Raw genomic sequence first — 19,513 nt, 5'->3', positions numbered from 1 at the left:
ATGAATTTTACCTAAATGTTTGTGCATGTTTTTTTCCTTCTTCCAGGCAGTAACTGCGGGATATTTCTACCATACAGCACGGTTGAGTAAAGGGGGATATAAAACGGTAAAACACCAGCAGACAGTTTACGTCCATCCCAACAGCTCACTGTTTGAGGAGCAGCCGCGATGGATGATCTACCATGAGCTGGTCTTCACCACCAAAGAGTTCATGAGACAGGTGAAGACTGCCTTCACTTTTTTTTTCTGTTTAATTCTTGAGGTTAGGGATCTGAACAGACTGGTTTTTAGTCACTTGTGAGCCTGTAAAAACACAACAACACACCTAATACAAACAAGCTTCCTCTCTGCATGGTTCTAAAACAAAAAAATTAAGAAAAGAGTTATAAGGTGAGTCAAAATAATTTTCTTCTTTGGGAGAAAAACAGTTGCATTATGTAAAATAAACTTTAAGGAAAAAAGTAAATATTGTGAGAGTCACAATAGTTGGAGAAAGTGAGATATGTATGGAGTTGCAAGAGGAAAAATACAAAAATGTGAGATGCCAACTCCAAAACTTTTGTCCAAACAATTGTGAATTGCAGGATGTGAACTTAAAATTTTGACAAAATAATTGACCAATCAGAATAAAGTGTTTCAGAGCACTGTACATATTTGACTATAGAATGCTACAATTGACCAATCAGTATTGGGTATTTCAGAGCACTGTACATATTTTATTATAATATGCCACAATTGACCGATCAGAATTAAGTATTTCTGAGCATTTTGCATTTTTGACTGTAGAATGCCAAAGTTGATCAATCAAAATTTAGTATTTTAGAACATTGTACATATTTGACTACAGAATGTCACAGTTTACCAATCAGAATTGGGTATGTCAGAGAACTGTACATATTTGACTATAGAAGGCTGCAATTGACCAATCAGTATTGAAGATTTTTGAGCACTGTACATATTTGACTATAGATTGCCACAATTGACCAATCAGAATTGGGTATTTTAAGAGAACTGTACATATTTGACTATAGAATGCCACAATTGACCAATCAGAATTGGGTATTTTATGAGAACTGTACATATTTGACTATAGAAGGCTACTATTGACCAATCAGAATAAGTATTTCTTGAGCATTGTGCATTTTTGACTATAGAATGCCACAATTGACCAATCACAATTAAGGATTTTTGAGCACTGTACATATTTTATTATAAAATGCTACAGTCGACCAATCAGAACTAAGTATTTCTGAGTACTGTACATATTTGACTTCAGAATGCCATAACTGACCAATCAGAATTGGGCATTTCAGAGAACTGTACATATTTGGCTTGGTCTGTCTCTTCGGTCATCTAACCAGAGACTGTTATGCATCCCTAAGTCGAGGCTGAAATGCAGAGGTGACCGTGCCTTCGCAGTAGCTCGTCCTAGGATGTGGAATTCTCTGCCCCTCTGTATTAGATCTGTTTAATCCCTGTCTGTTTTTAAATCTAGGTTGAAAACTTATCTCTTTGATTTGGCATTTTATCAGTATTGTTTTTTCTGTTTTGAGTTGTACTGTGCATTGGTCAAACTCTGGTTGTGTTAAATATGCTATGTTTAATTAAAATTGACATTGACATTTGATTGTACAAAACTACAAAATTCAGAATTGCGGGATTTGAACCAAAAATTCCAACAAAATAATTACAAATTTTGAGATTTAGGCTTTGAATTCTGAGGAAAAAGTGAAAAACTCCAAGATATAGAGTATATATATATATATATATAGAGTATAAATTGTGAGAATAAAGTAAAAATTTCAAGACAGAGAGTCAGAATTTTGAGAAAAATGGTGGGAGTTAATGGTAAACACTTTTGTAAATGGTAAACACTTGGTAAAATATTTCTTCATAAAATATGAAAATCAGCTTCATTCTAAAAGTTTGACCTTTCTTTCAGGTGATCGAGATTGAAAGCGGCTGGCTGCTGGAAGTGGCTCCTCACTATTACAAGAACAAAGAGCTGGAGGACAGCAGCAGCAAGAAAATGCCCCGAAAACAAGGCAAAGCCCGCGAAGAACTGGGCTGATTCTCAGATAAGATGAGAAAAGAGACTCTCCCACCTAATATTGCTTCACAAACAGTAAGAGATCAGCAATGTGGGTCATTGTTGAGTGACCAGACCAGTCTCCTTTTGCTAATTTGCTGATCTATAGAAAGTATTTTGGAGACTCTTGATTTTATGTTTCAGCTAGCAGTGTCCTCATGTGTTTGAATGAGGAAATATATTTTTTGATTACAGATATGCATGTGCCTTTGTATTATTTTTATTTATATATTGATATGACTGCTTTTTGAAGAAAATGTGAAGGTTATTGAAGATGATTAAGATAAAATACCACACTGTCAAATCTTTTGATCTTCAGGAAAGAGATCCAGAAGCACAATAGGCATATTAATAGGATAAAATGATGCAGTGTTTAACTTAGGATTTTTCAGTATGAAAGGAGAAGGTTGTATTAATACAGAAAGGTTAATAAGTTACAACAGCCACTCCCTGCAGATTGTCGAAATATTTGCTTATGGATATAAATTTAGAGCAGACGATTAATCTTTTTGTACATGCATATTTTAGATTTTTAGTAGTTTTAATGGTCAGATTTATTTTTTAAAAAATGTATTTGTAGTTTTAGAAGCTTAATTTTGTCCCTCATAAAGTTCTCATCAGGTTGTTTAATGTATAGCCAGCAGTCAATGATTGTTTATTTCCAGTCATTCGTACGTTTCGCCTAAAGCTCCTGAATGATTAGAAATTAGCTGTTAGTCAATGAGTAACTATAGTAGTAAAATCAGCTGTAGACAGAAATCTCATTTCCTTAACCAGAAATCCATCTGTCACTGTGTTATATGGTCACGTTTTATTACATTATGGTATTTTTACAATACCTCCAAGCACATCAGTTGATCTTGACGAAGATTTTAAAGGTAATCTAGGCCTGAAGATAATTACAGGTCATTGCCTTTTCATGTAACTTTCTAGACCAGCACCGATTTTGACTTGATTTCTTGCTTTAATACTGTTTGATGTGACCAACTTTAAAGGTCCAGTGAAATTAAGATAGATATTACTATCAGTATTTTGGTGTTCAAGGATATCTAAAAGCCAGTGTGCTCCAAAACAATGACACAATTCACGTACAATAAGTTTGTAGTTTGTCACTTTCCCCTAAATGGATCAATGGTTTTATTCATGTCACCTCATACTTCAATTTCTCATTAAATCTTCACCAATCAAATGCTCCTTAGTATCCGACTTGCCCTGCAAGTCAGATACTAAACACTTCTCATTTGAGATACAGATACTAGACACTTCTCATTTGATGCGCTTGAGCTCAACCAGTCACTGATAGAGCGGTGATAAAGTGCTATTGGCTGCTTTTTTAATAGGGGAGGAGCTACTTTGTTTTTCAGTTAAGATTACGTTAAACATTGAATAAAAATGCACATTTCAAAGCACTTCACGCGATCTTTTCAAAATGCACGTTAAAAATGTAGATTTTCAAGTTTCGCTGCTCTCTATCTCACATCTGTGAATCAATCAACCCAATCTCTCCTTAAATTATTATTGTTTTTAGAAAATTAAAAATGGCAAAATAATCATGAAAAAACTTAAAGGAATATTTCACCCAAAATGACCTCTTATTTATTCTCCCTCATGTGGCTCTGAACCTTTATAAAATACTTTTTCGCAGGTTGCTGGCACCCATTTACTTCCATAGTAGGAAAGTCAGTGGTGTAAGCGACCAGCAAGAAAGAAGCTCATAAAATATCTTCTTTTGTGAGTAAATGGTGACAGGGTTAACAATTTTTGGATCAACTTTCTGTTTAAATGCTGATTTATACTTCTGAGTTAAGTGATCGGTGTTGACCAACGGGGCCTGTCTTGCGTGTAGTTGTGCATTTATACTTCTGCGTGCTGTTTGTGTTGCTCTGCAATAACACTTCTGAAACGCTAGCTGGCAGTAGGTTTTTATGTTCCTCTGTGTTGAGTTTCTTCACGAGTACTTTGTTTTTTCTAAATGCTACCTTACTGTACAAGTAGCTAAAACTCACTCATTCTTAAGCCGGGAACAGGCAGATGTGCAACAACTTTAATCATAAGGTAAACACAAAACAGGTTTCCATCTGGTGCTCCTTCACATGACTTGACACTTGTTAACACTCGTTCTAATGCTGCATTCACACTAGATGCAGAAGAAGCTTCAAGCGCGAGTGATTTACATGTTAAGTCAAGGCAAAGATGCGAATAGACATCCTGCGTCACTCGTGCAAATGAAGTGGCGTGAGCTAAGCGTTTTGCGTGATTAACGCGCGTATCGCTCGAATCACTTGAGTTGGAAAATCTGAACTTTAAAAGACATTCGTGCTGCGTTAACCTATTAGCAGTTAGCTCTTGTAGGGGAGTGATTATGACGTAGCGCCTGTTGAAATCCTCCTGCCGACACCAGACAACAGTTCATCAAACTTGGCTTGGTTCAGTCTGATGCACCGCTGAAAGCTTCCATCATCCAGGTATAGTTTCTGGAGGAGTTTATGAGCTTAGAGCTGGGTGCACCTCTAGGAATCTAGGTGACTCAACCACGGCTCGAAACGAAATCAACGCTGTTTTTCAGTCTTCCTAAAGCACACAAACACAGCTACTCTTTCAATAAAATCCATGTTAGCCATTTAGCAACAAAGCTAGAGTCACTGGGTAGACAGAAGCCCCGCTCATGACCCAATCCACATTTGTTGGGAAGTGAATTTGGCGCACAAATGAATAAACTCAAAATGTATTTGCGTCTATTTACAAGCGAATATCCGTGCGTACTGCGTCTGGTGAGAACACAACATAACAGGCTTGTGGCTCTCCCTTGGCTCTCAGCCCTACCCACACTCTTATGCTGACCAATCATAGAGCTTCCCCTACTCGTAGTCGTGATGTGTTGCATTTTTTTTAGAGGTGTGCATCAGCATTGATATGAGCCAAGGAGAGGGTTATATGACCGTGCCAAACCATGTCTGCTGAAGAATCAGCCTTAAACACGAAGATCCATCCAGAATCTTAAACGTCAATCAATTGTAAGCAGATTATAAAATTGTGCAAACTCCTTTGTATGGAAGGCCATTGTAGACAAACATTATTAATGAAATGTGAAATTGGTTTTTGTCAACATGCAGTTTGACTGTCAAGGCATAAATGAGTACAGCAACCAATGAAATAGCTGTATTTCATCATGTGACTGTTAGTATCCATGTTATCCATAGTAGGAAAAACAATGGAAAACTATGGATGTATATTCTTTCTTTAAAATATCTTAATTTATGCTCAGCAGAAGAGAGAAGATCAGACCAGTTTGTGACAAGTGGAGGATGAGTAAACGATGACAGAATTGTCATTTTGAGTAAACTATCTCTTTAAGATTTTGGCCCCAAATGCCTTCCATAAAACCAAATTTTACATATTTCAAAAAAAGCTTTTGTCCCTGATGGCCTTCCATAATTCATTGCCTATCAATTCAAAATGTAAAATAGTGAATGCAAAGTCCTCCAACAGTCCTATTTTTAGGAATAGATCAAATAAGCTAGTTTCCCGAGTTTACAAAACCTTCTCTGATGCTTTTATACAAATGAATCGCCTTACATTCTTCAAACCTGCAATCAGCTATAGCTATAGTACACCTTTAACCGCTGCTCAACCTTTGCCCTACAATCTAAAAACAGCCTGGAAATGTGATCCCCAAAGTGCAGTCGTGCTCATTTAGCAAAGCTGCTAATCCAGAGAGGTTTCTATAAAGGTTTCCTGTGTGTCTTGTTTGTCTTTGTTCTTTTGACAGCAACTCTCAATCCAGGATGAAAGTAAGGTAATAATGGGTATGCATGTGATAAAGTGAAGTTGCTCATGCCACAACAAACCTTTATTACCGACATAAACAACATTTTCAAATGCTGGAATGGGAGTGTTTCCTTCTCCCTTATCAGACTGTATAAATGCGCACGTGTGTGTGTGTTTTGAATATCATTAACCTTGTCACTTAATACATCAACAACTTCCTGGGATCTTGATAAATGTCTTTATATTTCCTGTTTAAATGGTGTTGATTTCCAGTTATGTGTCCTAGAGTAATGCATTCATTGGAATCCATTACAACATATAGGATATATACTCCCACACTCTATATTTGATCTATTTTTCTTAATTTAATTTTTAAGATTCATAGTGTCACTTTATTTAGGGTGACATACACTCAGATTATTATTATTATTATTTTATTATTATTATTATTATTTTGCAGCTTGGTCAAACAACTGATTTGAAATTAGCAAAGAGTCAATACAATTCTTGAGTTTTCTGGGGACAACTTAATTGTTTTATGTTCACTCCACTTACATTTGTAAAAACAATTAAGTTAACCTAATTGATTTGTGTTGGGACAACCTGAAGGAATTGTGTGAAACCCAGTATTTTTTATAGTATAGTGTTATATGTGCTTTCTATTGACTGTATTCTAAAATACAGAAGCGCGCCTGTTTTCGCGATTGTTTGAGAACTTCCGATTCAGTCGTCTATTGGAGAAATGACTAGGAATGATAAACGACAGAAAACGGTCAAGCTACTTGCTCTACAAACAAATGTTTGCATGACTATATAGACCAAGTAGAATAATATAATAAGAAAATATCAGTCTTCGCTCGTACGCAAAGAATACGGTGAATAGTAATTACAATGAATTATACACAAGTACATTTAAATAAATCTAAAAGTATTTTTTGTTACTAGTGTATTTTGTATACCAGTACTTAATCATTAGATTCTCTAACCTTTTAAAAAGTTACTCGTTCCTGTTTACTACATGCTAATATTTATTTGTTAGATACTAGCTCTTATTTATTACATACTAGTACGTATTCATTAGGTACTAAATTAAATAGATGCTACTAGTATATATTCAAAACAGACTAGTGCACATTTATTAGAAATGATTACATATTTAAAAGGTTTCTAGTTAGATTTTAGTTGGTAACATTTTTATTTGACCTCTACTACTCTGAATTCTACAAATTCATAAGATAAAAAAGCAGATCCGACTAGTGATTTAAGAATTGCTACTTGTATAATGACTATACATGGATAGCACTTTATTGTACAGTCCTGCGTGTAGTTTTCTTAGTCATAGTACTTAGTTATGTCATAAACTGGTTAGTAACTATAGGTATTATTGCTAATAAACCTACACCTGAACCCTACCCATGCAGTTACCTTATATAACTCTGTACTTTCTTTCATATGTACACTGTAAATACATGTTAAAGGGATAGGTTAATAACAACAAAATTATATATGTTCACTGTTCACTCACCCTCAAGTAGTTCCAAAACTAAAAGTTGCCAAAAAAGTTTCTTTGTTGAACACAAAAGGAGATATTGCTGAAAACCGGTAACCATTGACATCAATAGTAAAAAACAAATGAATAGTTATAAAACTGAATAGTGGATTTCTCAGTGACAAATTCACACTGTGATCCCGTCAGGAAAACTAAATTAGATGTGAAACCTGTAACTTCACAGAATTTGACCAAATTTTGGAATAAAAAAAAAAAAGTCTGTGGACACTAATAGTTTATCTTAGGGCGGACTCACACTATGTACAGTTGCCTTGAACCGGGCCAAAGCACGCTTGTGCACATTCGGGCCTGAGCACGCTTAAGTCATTGATGATGCGCTGTTCAGTAAGTGCTTCCGCTCAGCACAGTGGACATTGCTTTAGTTATATCGTTTTAGTCGTTTGGGATGCGGTGACACGCAGTGAAATTTTTCGCCGAACAGATCAGCCACTTTTGACGCACATAAACAATCATAAAGTCCTCGTGCTGCAGGAATTAGGAGGTTTGCTGAAGGTGCAGCTGTCGTGCAGTGAGGGGTTTGCATGTTATGACAGTTTGCGTTGATTGAACAGTAAGAATGATTAATAAATCCATATGAAACAGTCCCTTAAAAGTCACGTCTCGTCTTCAGTTTTGGCTCAGGCACGCTTTACACTACGAGCTTACCGCGCCAAAGCCAAAGTGAACCGCGCTCTGGTTTAAAAATAACTTATTTTAGAGCAGTAACCGTCTAACTGTGATATTTTTATCCAAGGTTATCATATCGTCAGAATCTTATACCAGCGCATGCCTACTAATGGTTACCCGAGTTCAATTCCCAGCTCGGGGTCATTTGCCGAAACTTACCCTCTCTCTGCTCCCAATAATTTCCTGTCTGTAACCTCCACTGTCCTATATAAATTAAAGGTGAAAAACCCTTTAAAAATTATCATAAAAAAATAAGTACATTGTGGAAAGAAATTTATTTTAGTGCACTTTTTGTCACCTGGAATATTGCATTGCAAAAATACCATATAAATATAGTCTGCACATTCTGAGCAAATGAATAGAGTGGATATGTTTACTACACACAGAGTCAAACATGCATGATGCTTATGGTATTTTTAGTGTTTGTCGTCTCACTATATGATGATATAAACACTTTACACGGTCAAACTGTGGGTTAAAATAAAAGCTCAGTTAGACTATTAAAAAGTGTAATATTGTACAGCATTTATAAAAATATAAACAGAATTTGAAGAAAAAATGTAAAACTTACTTTGAATGGTACCTGAAAATATTTTGATTTGTATTATTATTATTGTTATCATCATATGTTTTTTGATATTCTCTTAATTGTTTTGTTAAATTAAATACATTTCCCGATTTCGAGAATTCAACATGCTTTTTGTTCACTAAACTAATCTGTAGTGCAATATTAAAAGTGGAAAAAATATATCTTTAAAAATGAAAAAAACAATGTACAACACGTTTTTAGGTTTGGATTATGACTAGTTTTTCGACTTGCCCTGGTAAGTATTCACCTACAAATCACATTGACCATTATGCATCATCATTATTATTATTATTAATATTTGCATGAACAATATCCTGATTTATTTTTTACAGCAATAATTAAACCGGATCTCATTCAAGGTCAGCAGAGATGATGGAAAAAATAAAGCATAAGTACATTAGTCACTGGATTCCTCGCATTCAGACTGTTGTAAATGGCAGCAAGACAAGTTTAGCAGGTACGACAGGCGGGAGGAAGGCGGAGAGGAAAAACACACACAGAAGAGGTGGAGACACATGGCTTATGTTAACTAACTGATGATGAAAACCCTAGCGAATGGATTGAGGAAGTCAGAATGAAGAGCAGGTTGAACACATTTCACATCTTTATTGGATGAACAGCGGGAAAAATGAGCGACCCCAAAACATCAGGGCTCAACTGATCTTCAGCTCAGGTAGTTTGCATGGTTTTTTTACTCTTATTTCATTTGTACAATTACTTTTACTTGTTAAGGATGTGCACTTTTGTAATGCGTCTTCAGCATGCAAATGTTGGGAGTTAAGTAGTCATTAGTATACAAATGTTAAGGGGTGTTCATATTAATAATATGTGTATATATTGAACATGTTTTTTAAGAGAAAGAATTTATCTATTAGTGGTTTTGCATGGTGGGGTCAGTAGCTCAAAACACACAGATTTTTTATTAAATTTTTTGTTTTTTGTAAATTCTGCCATCCAGAACAATAATTCTGAATTTTTTTGTGCTTATTTTTATGATATAATTTGTGCTTTGTTTTTTTTTTTGTAGATTTATTTTTTATTGCTTATTATTGATTTTATATTTAATATTTTTAGATTTAATATTTATTTATATATATAATTTATTTATTTATATCTATTTATTTTTTATACTTATGTTTAGATTATTTTTATATTTGAGATTTTTTTATATTTATGATTTTTTCCTAATTTCATTTTTGTACATTTATTTTTATTGCATATTATTGATTATATTTATATATATATATATATATATATATATATATATATATATATATATATATATATATATATATATATACATATTCTAGATTTATCCTTTATTTCTCATTATTTATTTTATCATATATAAAAAATATTATTTATAAATAATTTTTAAAAAATTATTTATATTTATTTCATGTTTTTTTTCTCCTAATTTTATTCATTTTAATTAATTTTATTGCTCGTTATTGATTTTATATTTATCATTTATACATATTTTTTCAATTATTTTTCATTTATATTTATTTATTGTAATTTTATTTTTTCTATATTTATTTTTATTGCTCATTATTGATTTTATATTTATTATTTATATCTATATTTTTATCTTTTTCATTTATAGTTATTTATTTAGTTTTTCTAAAAAATTGTATTGCTCTATTAATTTAAAAATGTATCATTATCATCAATATAAATATAATCTTTTTTCATTTATATATATTTATTAAATTTTTTTATTCAATTTTTTTATTCATTATCGATTTTATATTTATCATTTATATGTATTTTCGATTTTCTTCATTCACATTTATTTAAATGTTTGTAAAAAATGTTTTTGTTCATTAATTTTACATTTTATCATTTATATTTTTTTTTAAAAAAAAATTTCATTCATATTTGTTATTTTTATTTTCTAATGAATCTTTGTAGATTTATTTTAAATTGCTCATTCTTAATATTATATTTTATCATTTATCTTTATTTCTTTTATTGTCTAATTTAAGAAGGCCGCATGAATGTTGTGTTAAATGAATAAGACAATCTCAGTTTATGTCAATCTATTTTAAATGTCTATGCAATAATCAGCCTGATAAACAAAGCTAGAGAAAAAAATTCCTGCAAAGTTATATAAAAATCAAAATTGTGACGTTGTTCCTCACATGTGTAACTCGCATAAATAGGGTGTGTTATTGTGGCAGGTCTCAACTGACTAGATCTGGTTTGTGTCAAACCCCTGGGTGTGTGTGTGTGTGTGTGTGTGTGTGTGTGTGTGTGTGTGTGTGTGTGTGTGTGTGTGTGTGTGTGTGTGTGTGTGTGTGTGTGTGTGTGTGTGTGTGTGTGTGTGTGTGTGTGTGTGTGTGTGTGTGTGTTCGTTTAACTTTGTGAAGTCATTTACAGCAAATTATACTAACAAACAAATGCGTTCTGACAAGAACCGGTTCTGCTTATATTTAATCCACCTAAAAAAAGAAATGTTTTGATTAAAGCAGATCGTGTTGCAGAAACACAGAAGTACAAAAAGTAATTGACTATTTTGATTTCTAACTTGACCTGGAATTTTGTACATGTTTATATCACTCATTGTGTATAATAATAATTCATTTTGAGGTCATGTTTTGTTTTTAGGAAATTCCATCTTGCCGTGACTCAGTTAAAGCTTAACTATAAGCATACAGAATGAAACTGGCACCTCACTGTAAACCTTGATATTCTGGTTTACGTGCCTGCACAGTCAGACAAAGTTTGTTTTAATTTCAAAACAATCCATTTAAATGTTAGTTAGCACTTAAAAGACTTCACAATCGAATGCAATGTTGCGTTTATTCACCAACGGGTGATCATAAACTACTTCAGTTCCTTGTAATGTTCACGCTCTTTGAACAGCAACAAAATAATAACCACTGTATGGAAGTTTCAGGAAGTTTCAAATGTTAATAGCAGTCACGTTTAACATTGCTGAATACTATTGTTGGATGATTGTATGTGCAGAAGATGTGCAGAGGGCTTGCGTGTTCATTCAGTGTTATCAATCGCATAATTATGCAAATAAGAACAGTAGCGTGCGCTTTACTAATGCACGACATTACCTGAGCATCAAAAAAAATGTAACCAACATGAACACTTGCTATGAAATAGTAGGCAATGGAAGAACTAGTAAGGGTTTATTGAGCTTTTAGGCATTGTATTTTAACAATCTTGAAGAAAAGGTTTGCTTTTTGTTGAGTATCACACTTCAAGTGGGTTGAAAACGCAATTCTGAAGTTTTGTGGAGGGAACTACTTTTTTTTTTATGTTTAATCAACTTCAATTTATAAAAACCATTATGTTACCTTAATCGGTTTGTGTTGGGTTGAAGATTTTTACAGTGTATGTAATACATCAAGCTTTTATGCCATAAAAAACACCTTTTTTGAGGGTGCCATCCATTACATCTTAGCCCACCCTTAAGGCATCTCATACCACCAAACCTGTCTCCAACTTTACCCTTATCCCATTTCAATTGCACCAAAGGTATTGTCCAACACAATATAAACACAATAAGCACATTACACTTATTTTTGGATGTAAGTTTCTAGTAGGAAAGTGGGACCCAAACGTAAACTACCAATTGAATGGCAGAGTGCATGTAGTAGGTTGTGTAAAGTTTTAATCGTGTGTGGAATTCAGAGCCTCAAATATGATAGAGTAGGAATGGCCCGGCATGGGTTAATGATTTCAAATGTGAAAGATAATGTTTGGGGCTAACTCAGAGCCATTTGAGGCATATAATAGAATAAAATGGAAAAACAAGCTATAACCACTACTGCATAACCAACTAAACTGGTGTTCTCGTTCCACTTGACTGCTAAGGGTACAATTTAGTTTGCGGTCTCCACCCTTGAGTTACATATTTGTACACTTTAGTGACCTGAGCTCATTCTTATGCAAATAAAAAGCTCCTAAAGTCATGCAGAACTTTAAGTCTCTGTTGGGTTACCAATACAGCCTTATTAATGGCTTTGATGGTTCTCTGAGGAAGCCTTAAACACCCTATTACATGTATTATTCTTACACTCTTGAAGTCAGTGTGAAATAAAAATTTACAATGTTTATTTTGCTTGCGCACCTCGGTGAACAAATAATCCCTGCATGTTAATCCACTAAAAAAAATGTTTGTTTTGGTAATCTTCAATCAAAGTCTGAGCGTTTACTTTTGCATTTGAAGTGATGGTCATTCTCTGTTGACATCAGTTTGACGATTTCAGCCACAATATTCTTAATCACGGCCTTCTTGCTAATGATTCAAAAAAATACTTTGCCCCCAACTCAATATTCGCTTTCCGTTGGAAGCACATCAACATACAGGAGTAAATTCTGCATCAACCTCCGGTTCACACAGACTTTATAGGTTCCAAAATATATATTTATCGATACTATAGAAGACGTGCTTATCGGTTCTTTAGAAATCTTTGGAGTGACCTGTTCTTTAAATCAGTGGTTCCCAGTTCTAGTCTTTTAAACTGCCCGTCCTGCTCATTTTGTACGTCTTCCTTACTTAACACACCTGATTCAGATCATCGGCTCATTAACAGAAAGCTCATTAACATAAACTGATCCGTTTATTAAATAAGAGAGACATACAGAATGTACAGGGCAAGGAGTCAGAGGACCGAAATTTGGAACCACTAATTTAAAGAACCACTTGTTTCTTAGTCTGAACAACAGTTTTGGATTCTCTTTGGTATCTCATTGTCTTTGATTATTGATTAATATTAACATTGCCTTAAATTATGAGTGTCAGGGCCAGTGTCCTGGAGAATTTAACCCCAACCCTTGTCAAACACACCTGAACCAGCCAATCAAGCTCTTACTAGATATACTAGAAACTTCCTGGCAGGTGTGTTGAAGCAAGTTAGAGCTAAACTCAGCAGGACACTGACCCCACTTAGGACTGAGTTTGGAGACCCCTGCCTTAAATGGTTCATATGCATTACCCACTTTTGGAACCTTTTTTTTACACTATATATTACACTATCAGTTGTACTTCTAATTGATTTTGTATTGCTCCATCTTCCTTCACAGGCATCTCTGCACAGCACTTCCACTTTACTGTTAATCAGCTTCTACACCTCTATAATGGGCGACAGGAGGGAGAAACCACAGAGCAGCAGAAAAGGGTCTAACGCCAAGCCGAAGCTTGAAAGCAAAGGCAGCTTAAACCTGGGATCTTCAGAGCAGCGACAGAGGGCTGACAAGCCTGTCAGGAGAAGCCGGAGCAATGACACGGAGAACCGGCGACGTGAAGGCAGCCGAGGCAGAGAACGGGACCGGAGAGATGAAGGAAGACCACAGCGGGGGCGCAGCGAGGAGGGGCGGAGGCGAGGCCACAACCATGAGCCTGGAAACAGAGCCTGGGACAAAGAGCGTCCCAAAGATGAACTGCAAGACACAGAGTGCATCGTATGCTTCTGCAACTTCGACAACGTCTTCAAAACCCCAAAGTTACTGTCTTGTGGACACACGTTCTGTCTGGAATGTCTGGCTCGGATAAATGTAAACTCTCCGGAGATCAAAACTCTGACTTGTCCGATTTGCAGAGAGGTGACAGAAATCCGACATGGCCGAGACCTGCCACATTTGTTAAATAATGAAGCCATTTTTCGGCAACTTCCAAGTGAAATGCAAAGGGCGCTTTCTGTGCGCTTCAAGCGCAGCAAGGGCAAACTCGTCCTCAAGAATCCTCCAACAAACAACTCCATTAAGACCACTTTAAATCTGCCGGTGTTAAAGAAGAAAGAGGAGCAAGCTGGAAATAATGCTATTGGAGCTATAGAGGAAGGTCTCGGCCAGGCGACTATGATCAACGTGGGAAGGCCTCCAAACAGGATGAGGGGTCGCATGAGGAGGGTAATGTACTCCAGTCAGTGCTATTACGCCGTAGTGGCAGTCATTATCTCCATCACTGTGGCTCTAATGATGGTGGGTATCTTCACCTTTGTGGTGATGCCTAACTTGCAAAGACCAATTACCAAGCCATTACAGAACCAAACTGGAAGCAGTGCGGTTCAAGCTGACTCTTCGCCTTGAGGGATGAGGAAACTCAAAACGCTTGGGTAGGATGACTTGCATAGCAAAACAAGATTCTTGGAAGCTTTTGCATTGTATCCAGCACTGCCCTTTTTGTTTGCTTTTGTCTGAGATGCTTCAGGCGGGCTCGATAGGAATTAACTGGAAAAACTTGAACGTGATGCACACTGTTGTTTGTTGAGCACAGATATATGCAGACAGTTGTTTTAAGAGCAAGAGGGAACAATGCAATGATGACATCTACTCTGACCTACAATGAATTGTATTGTAAAAGTATGAATCAATGGGTATTGTTTTGTTAAGGCTGGAAAATGCTGTACTTTATTCTTATAAACGAACTATATTTTTCATGTACCTGAATGTGCTACTCCACTATGTTTTGCGGTATTAAGATCGAAGGATAAAAATGTGACGCCTCATGAATGCAAAAAAATATGCTTCTAATACTGTATGTAACAACGCAAATGTAAGCTCATAAATGTTCTTTCTCATGTTGGAAAAACATTTAATAGATGCGTATAAGTCTTTGAATTGTGTTGCACATGATGTATTTTCATAGTTTTTTATTCAAATGCACAAACAGAGAAATGTCACAATGAAAAGGGGAAACTAATAAGCATTGTGGTGCATTTTCTGTTTAATTGACTTTGAAGTATAATGCACACAAAAATAAATGTTCTTCCGTGGCTAAAAGGAAAATGATACAACCAGTAAACATCTTGCCTTGTGTCTTTATATAGAGCGATGCATAGCTTGCTTGTGTCACCTTCTAAATCCTTAAATGAAGCTTAAACATACTAAGATCTCATGTGTATCAGTTGTTTACTATCATAAATAAGGGTTAAAACTTGTATAAGTGATATAATTTCATGAACGAAACAAAAAGCCCTGTTGCAGACACAAAACGATGTAATTTAAATGCAAGTAACCTACCTTATAGTTTGAATAACAAACTGAAAGGGGATGAAAATAATTCCAATACATTTTTAGTAAAGAAAGTCTGCTGAAGTTCAAACTGAGAGCCAGAATGAGAAAGAAATGGGTTTTAGGTGAATTTGAATATGATGTGTTTGTTGTTAACAGGCTGGTCCGAGTATTTCAGAAACTACTGATCTACAGTATAAGTTGGATAGGTACAGGCTAGTATTACTGCAGCATTTGTTCAAGAGAGTGTTGCAGTGTGCTTTAGCATTCATAACATGTTGTAAATATAACTACTATAGGCTTATAGTTCACGTTATGGTTCAAAACAGTAGCCTATAGTATTTACTAGCGCTCGAGCTCTTTATTCTCGGGATTTTTGAACAGAAAATAGGCTAAATCGTAAGTATTTATCGTTATATATGAAGACCGTGTTTTATAAATGCCTGACAGATTTGATGAGCTGGTTAACCTGAAAAGTACTTCACAAAAAGTATTGCACATAGTAATGACAGCTTAGGATGCTTTTAAAAATAACTATCTTTCACACCGTGTACACGAGGGGGGCATGTGAGGTGCACGTTATTCCCCACAGCAGGACACTCGAATAACCAACCCCTCGACCTGACGCAAGTTTGTAGCAAGACTCTCCACATGATCAAATTCAGCGCTTCAAAGTCAAAATCGCACGCTGGGGTTTATTCGCCTCTTTAAGCGATACAAACGATTTTATTTGGAGTTGCCGGTGTTTGGAGTCTCGACCGCACATCTGCAATGGCTTCGACGCCCTCCGCTTCAGCCCTGTCAGCTGTTCTCCGCTGTCAGCGCAATCTCCTCACCCGAAAACAGCCGAACAAGAAGCGGCCTCCGGCGGCGGGGTACGGGCTCGGGATTATGGCATACGGAGATTCGCTCAAGGCTTATTTTCGGGGACTCATATTTAACGGGACGCGAGTGGAAATTCCAGGAGTTTTGTCCGCGACGGCGCGACTTTCTCAAACGTCCCGTTGGGGGAAAACTTCGCTGGGAAATAAGAAAGGGGTCAAAAACACCCCGAAGACTGACAGCAAAATGTTAACTGCCAAAGTATCAACGACGAAACATATGTCGGACTATAGTTCTGCCTTTAAATCTCAATCTTACGTTTTACCTCTTCGCCTGGATGGCGTGTTACGAAAACAAAACTTAGATAACAAAACTTATATTACTTGTCGTATTTGTGTAGTTTGCGCTCACAGTATGAGTTTACTAAACCACAATAATATAAACTCGTTGTTTTCACATGGATTGTTGTGTTTTTTGAGGGATACACTGTTATATTTCTCTACTGCTGTGGCAGACAGCGTGCGGACGCAACTGAACCTGAACCAGCTTCATCCGGATGTAAGTTGTCACTAATGTGGGTTAACAAGTTAAAGAGGTCACAGGAATGTAATTCTAGAATACAGAATAGATGACACCTCCACGTTAAAGGGTCTCCGGCTATTTCTGTTAAACTCAAAGTTAACTTTATAGTGTTACGAATACATAAATAGATTACCTGCAAGATCTAGTGGCAAATAGGTGAATTGCACAACTGACCTCAATAAGTTATAATAATAATGTCAATTGATTTATACCGTGCATTGACCTAATAATATATTATGTGAGGGGATTCAATTCAAAATAAACAATAGCATGGTTTTCTTATATAAAATTACTCCCCACGTGAAAAAATAGGCTTCTACAGTAATACCACACAGTGTTTTTGATTCATATGGTAAATTACTTGCATTATATTTTGTGATATACTGATTTGGTATTACAACAACTATATAACAAATACAAATAATATGTAATATATTCATTCATTCATTTTCTTTTCAACTTAGTCCATTTATTAATCTGGGGTCGCCACAGCGGAATGAACCACCAACTTATCCAGGATATGTTTCATGCAGCGGATGACTTTTCCTTTTCACCCGGAAGCAATTATATATAATTTAACTATATATATTGTGCAACAATACACCACAGTTTACTCCAGTAAACAGTTTTATCAGTTCACTAGTGATCACTACAGTGTGCTGTAGCATTCATTAACAAGGTGTTGTAAATACAATACAGTAGGCTGTAAAAAACTTTACTATCTTATAAAAACACTATATTTCTTATGTGTTTTTTCATGTAGTTTACATTTGAATTATGCTGTATTTTATTTACTATAGTATATTCCGTCAGTTCACACATACCAGTGATAGGTAAAGTTACTTTTAAAAATTGTATATTTCAATTGTAGTCACTTTAAAAAAGTAACTAAACATGCTTATTTACTTTTTAAGGAAAGTGTTGTGAAAATGTGTATTGTATTTTTAAAGAGTAAGATAGACTTCAAGTTCAGTTTATTTATATAGCACGTTTCCAACTGAGAAAACACAAACAAGCATGGGTATAAAACAGCAATGGACACAATGTAAAAGAGAGCATGAAAGATGTAAAATAGATTATACAAAACAGTTTGGTTTCAGTGCCTAAAACAAGAAAGTAATAGACCCTTTAAATAATTCCGCCTATTAAAAGATGGTACCACAGTTAACCACACTAAACAGGATTTAAAACAAGAGCTAGAGTCCTTTAATTAGACTTAAAAATGTACAGCGACAAAGCCATTTTTAATCCCAAAGGTGAGGACCGGCTATGGCAAATGCATGTTCACCTCTACTTTTGAGGTGGGCCTTTGGGACTTTTAATAGAAACTGATCAGTAGAACAAAAGTGTGTGGATGAAGTGTAGGCCACAATCAGTTGGGATAAATAATGGGGCCCAGGCCATGTAAGGCTTTATGCACAAAGAGAAGGATTTTAAATTTGATTCTTTGTCTCACCGGTAGCCAATGGAGAGACATCAAAATAGGAGTGACGTGCATGTTTCTGGCTTTTTGTTAAAAATCTAGCTGCTGCGTTTTTTACTGACTGTTGCACTAACTGTAAGATTAAGATAGACTTGTTATTTATTACATTAAACTTTACTATGGAGTCAATCTAGGGCCATATATACTGATAAAATAAAAGATTGTTTTGCAAACAAAAAATAAAGTATTGAGCAAAAAATAAATAAATGCAAATCTCCAAAAATCACAAAGCAAACATTAATTTTTTAAAATTAAAATATATGTAAGGGAAAATTAAGTTTTGAGAAGTAAAAATAAAATTTGCTAACAAAAAAGGACTGCAAATAAAAATCAAGCAATGCAAAAAAAAAGAGAAAATTTTTGCAATTAAAAAAAAAAAAAAAAAATATATATATATATATATATATATATATATATATATATATATATATATATATATTAGCAACACATTTTTATAGCATTGCCTTCGTTTTATAGCATTGCCTAAATTTTGTGTGCAAAACTTATTTTTATTTTGCAAGTATATACGGCTCTAGATTGACTCTATACTTTACCCAACGCTGAATACTGCTGTTTGCAAACATCTTTATTAATGATGATGACATTCTAATACTCCTATTTTATTGTTTTGCAGTGTGATGATGAGTCAAGCGGATGCATCAGATGTACCTCTGAACATCTTGAGGATGAGCCTGAGACAGTCAAAGTAGCCAAACCTGAGGAATGAATGTTCTGATAAAGACTTTCTGGATGACATGCAGTTCCGTCATATGCACTAACATTGATGACAAAGACAAGACACCCATTTTGGAGTCTGCATCAAATTACATTTAAAATTAATAGTGTACATTAAATGCAAGTGCCTCCTTTAATGTAGGTTTTAAGTATAGACTTTCAATATGTAGTCAAATGAGTCTTGTTCAAATGATGCCTGACAAGATTTTATTTTTTTTGTAGTGTACACTATTG

At 35.0% G+C, this 19,513-nt stretch overlaps 2 protein-coding genes across 5 annotated transcripts in view; both read left to right on the top strand.

Annotated features, from left to right (window-relative positions):
* The window catches only part of dhx16 (DEAH (Asp-Glu-Ala-His) box polypeptide 16), a 33,918-nt gene extending 31,633 nt beyond the window's left edge, over window positions 1–2,285 (top strand). For 3 of the 4 annotated variants that reach the window (XM_073922793.1, XM_073922792.1, XM_068213477.2), the window contains 2 exons: window positions 47–220; window positions 1,943–2,285. In XM_073922793.1, coding sequence (XP_073778894.1) covers window positions 47–220; window positions 1,943–2,071 — 303 coding nt within the window. In that variant the 3' untranslated portion in view covers window positions 2,072–2,285. 4 annotated transcript variants of the gene reach the window in all.
* A 6,947-nt stretch (window positions 2,286–9,232) lies between these two features.
* Window positions 9,233–15,448, top strand: rnf183 (ring finger protein 183). The gene is given in 2 exon segments (NM_001076668.1): window positions 9,233–9,355; window positions 13,729–15,448. A coding segment is annotated over 1 exon segment (951 nt). The 5' UTR covers window positions 9,233–9,355; window positions 13,729–13,782; the 3' UTR covers window positions 14,734–15,448.
* The last annotated feature ends 4,065 nt before the right edge of the window (window positions 15,449–19,513 follow it).

Source organism: Danio rerio, chromosome 15, assembly GCF_049306965.1.
Source record: "Danio rerio strain Tuebingen ecotype United States chromosome 15, GRCz12tu, whole genome shotgun sequence".
NCBI classification, from domain to species: domain Eukaryota; kingdom Metazoa; phylum Chordata; class Actinopteri; order Cypriniformes; family Danionidae; genus Danio; species Danio rerio.
Note: the sequence above shows the minus strand (reverse complement) of the source record. Positions and strands in the feature narration are given on the sequence as shown.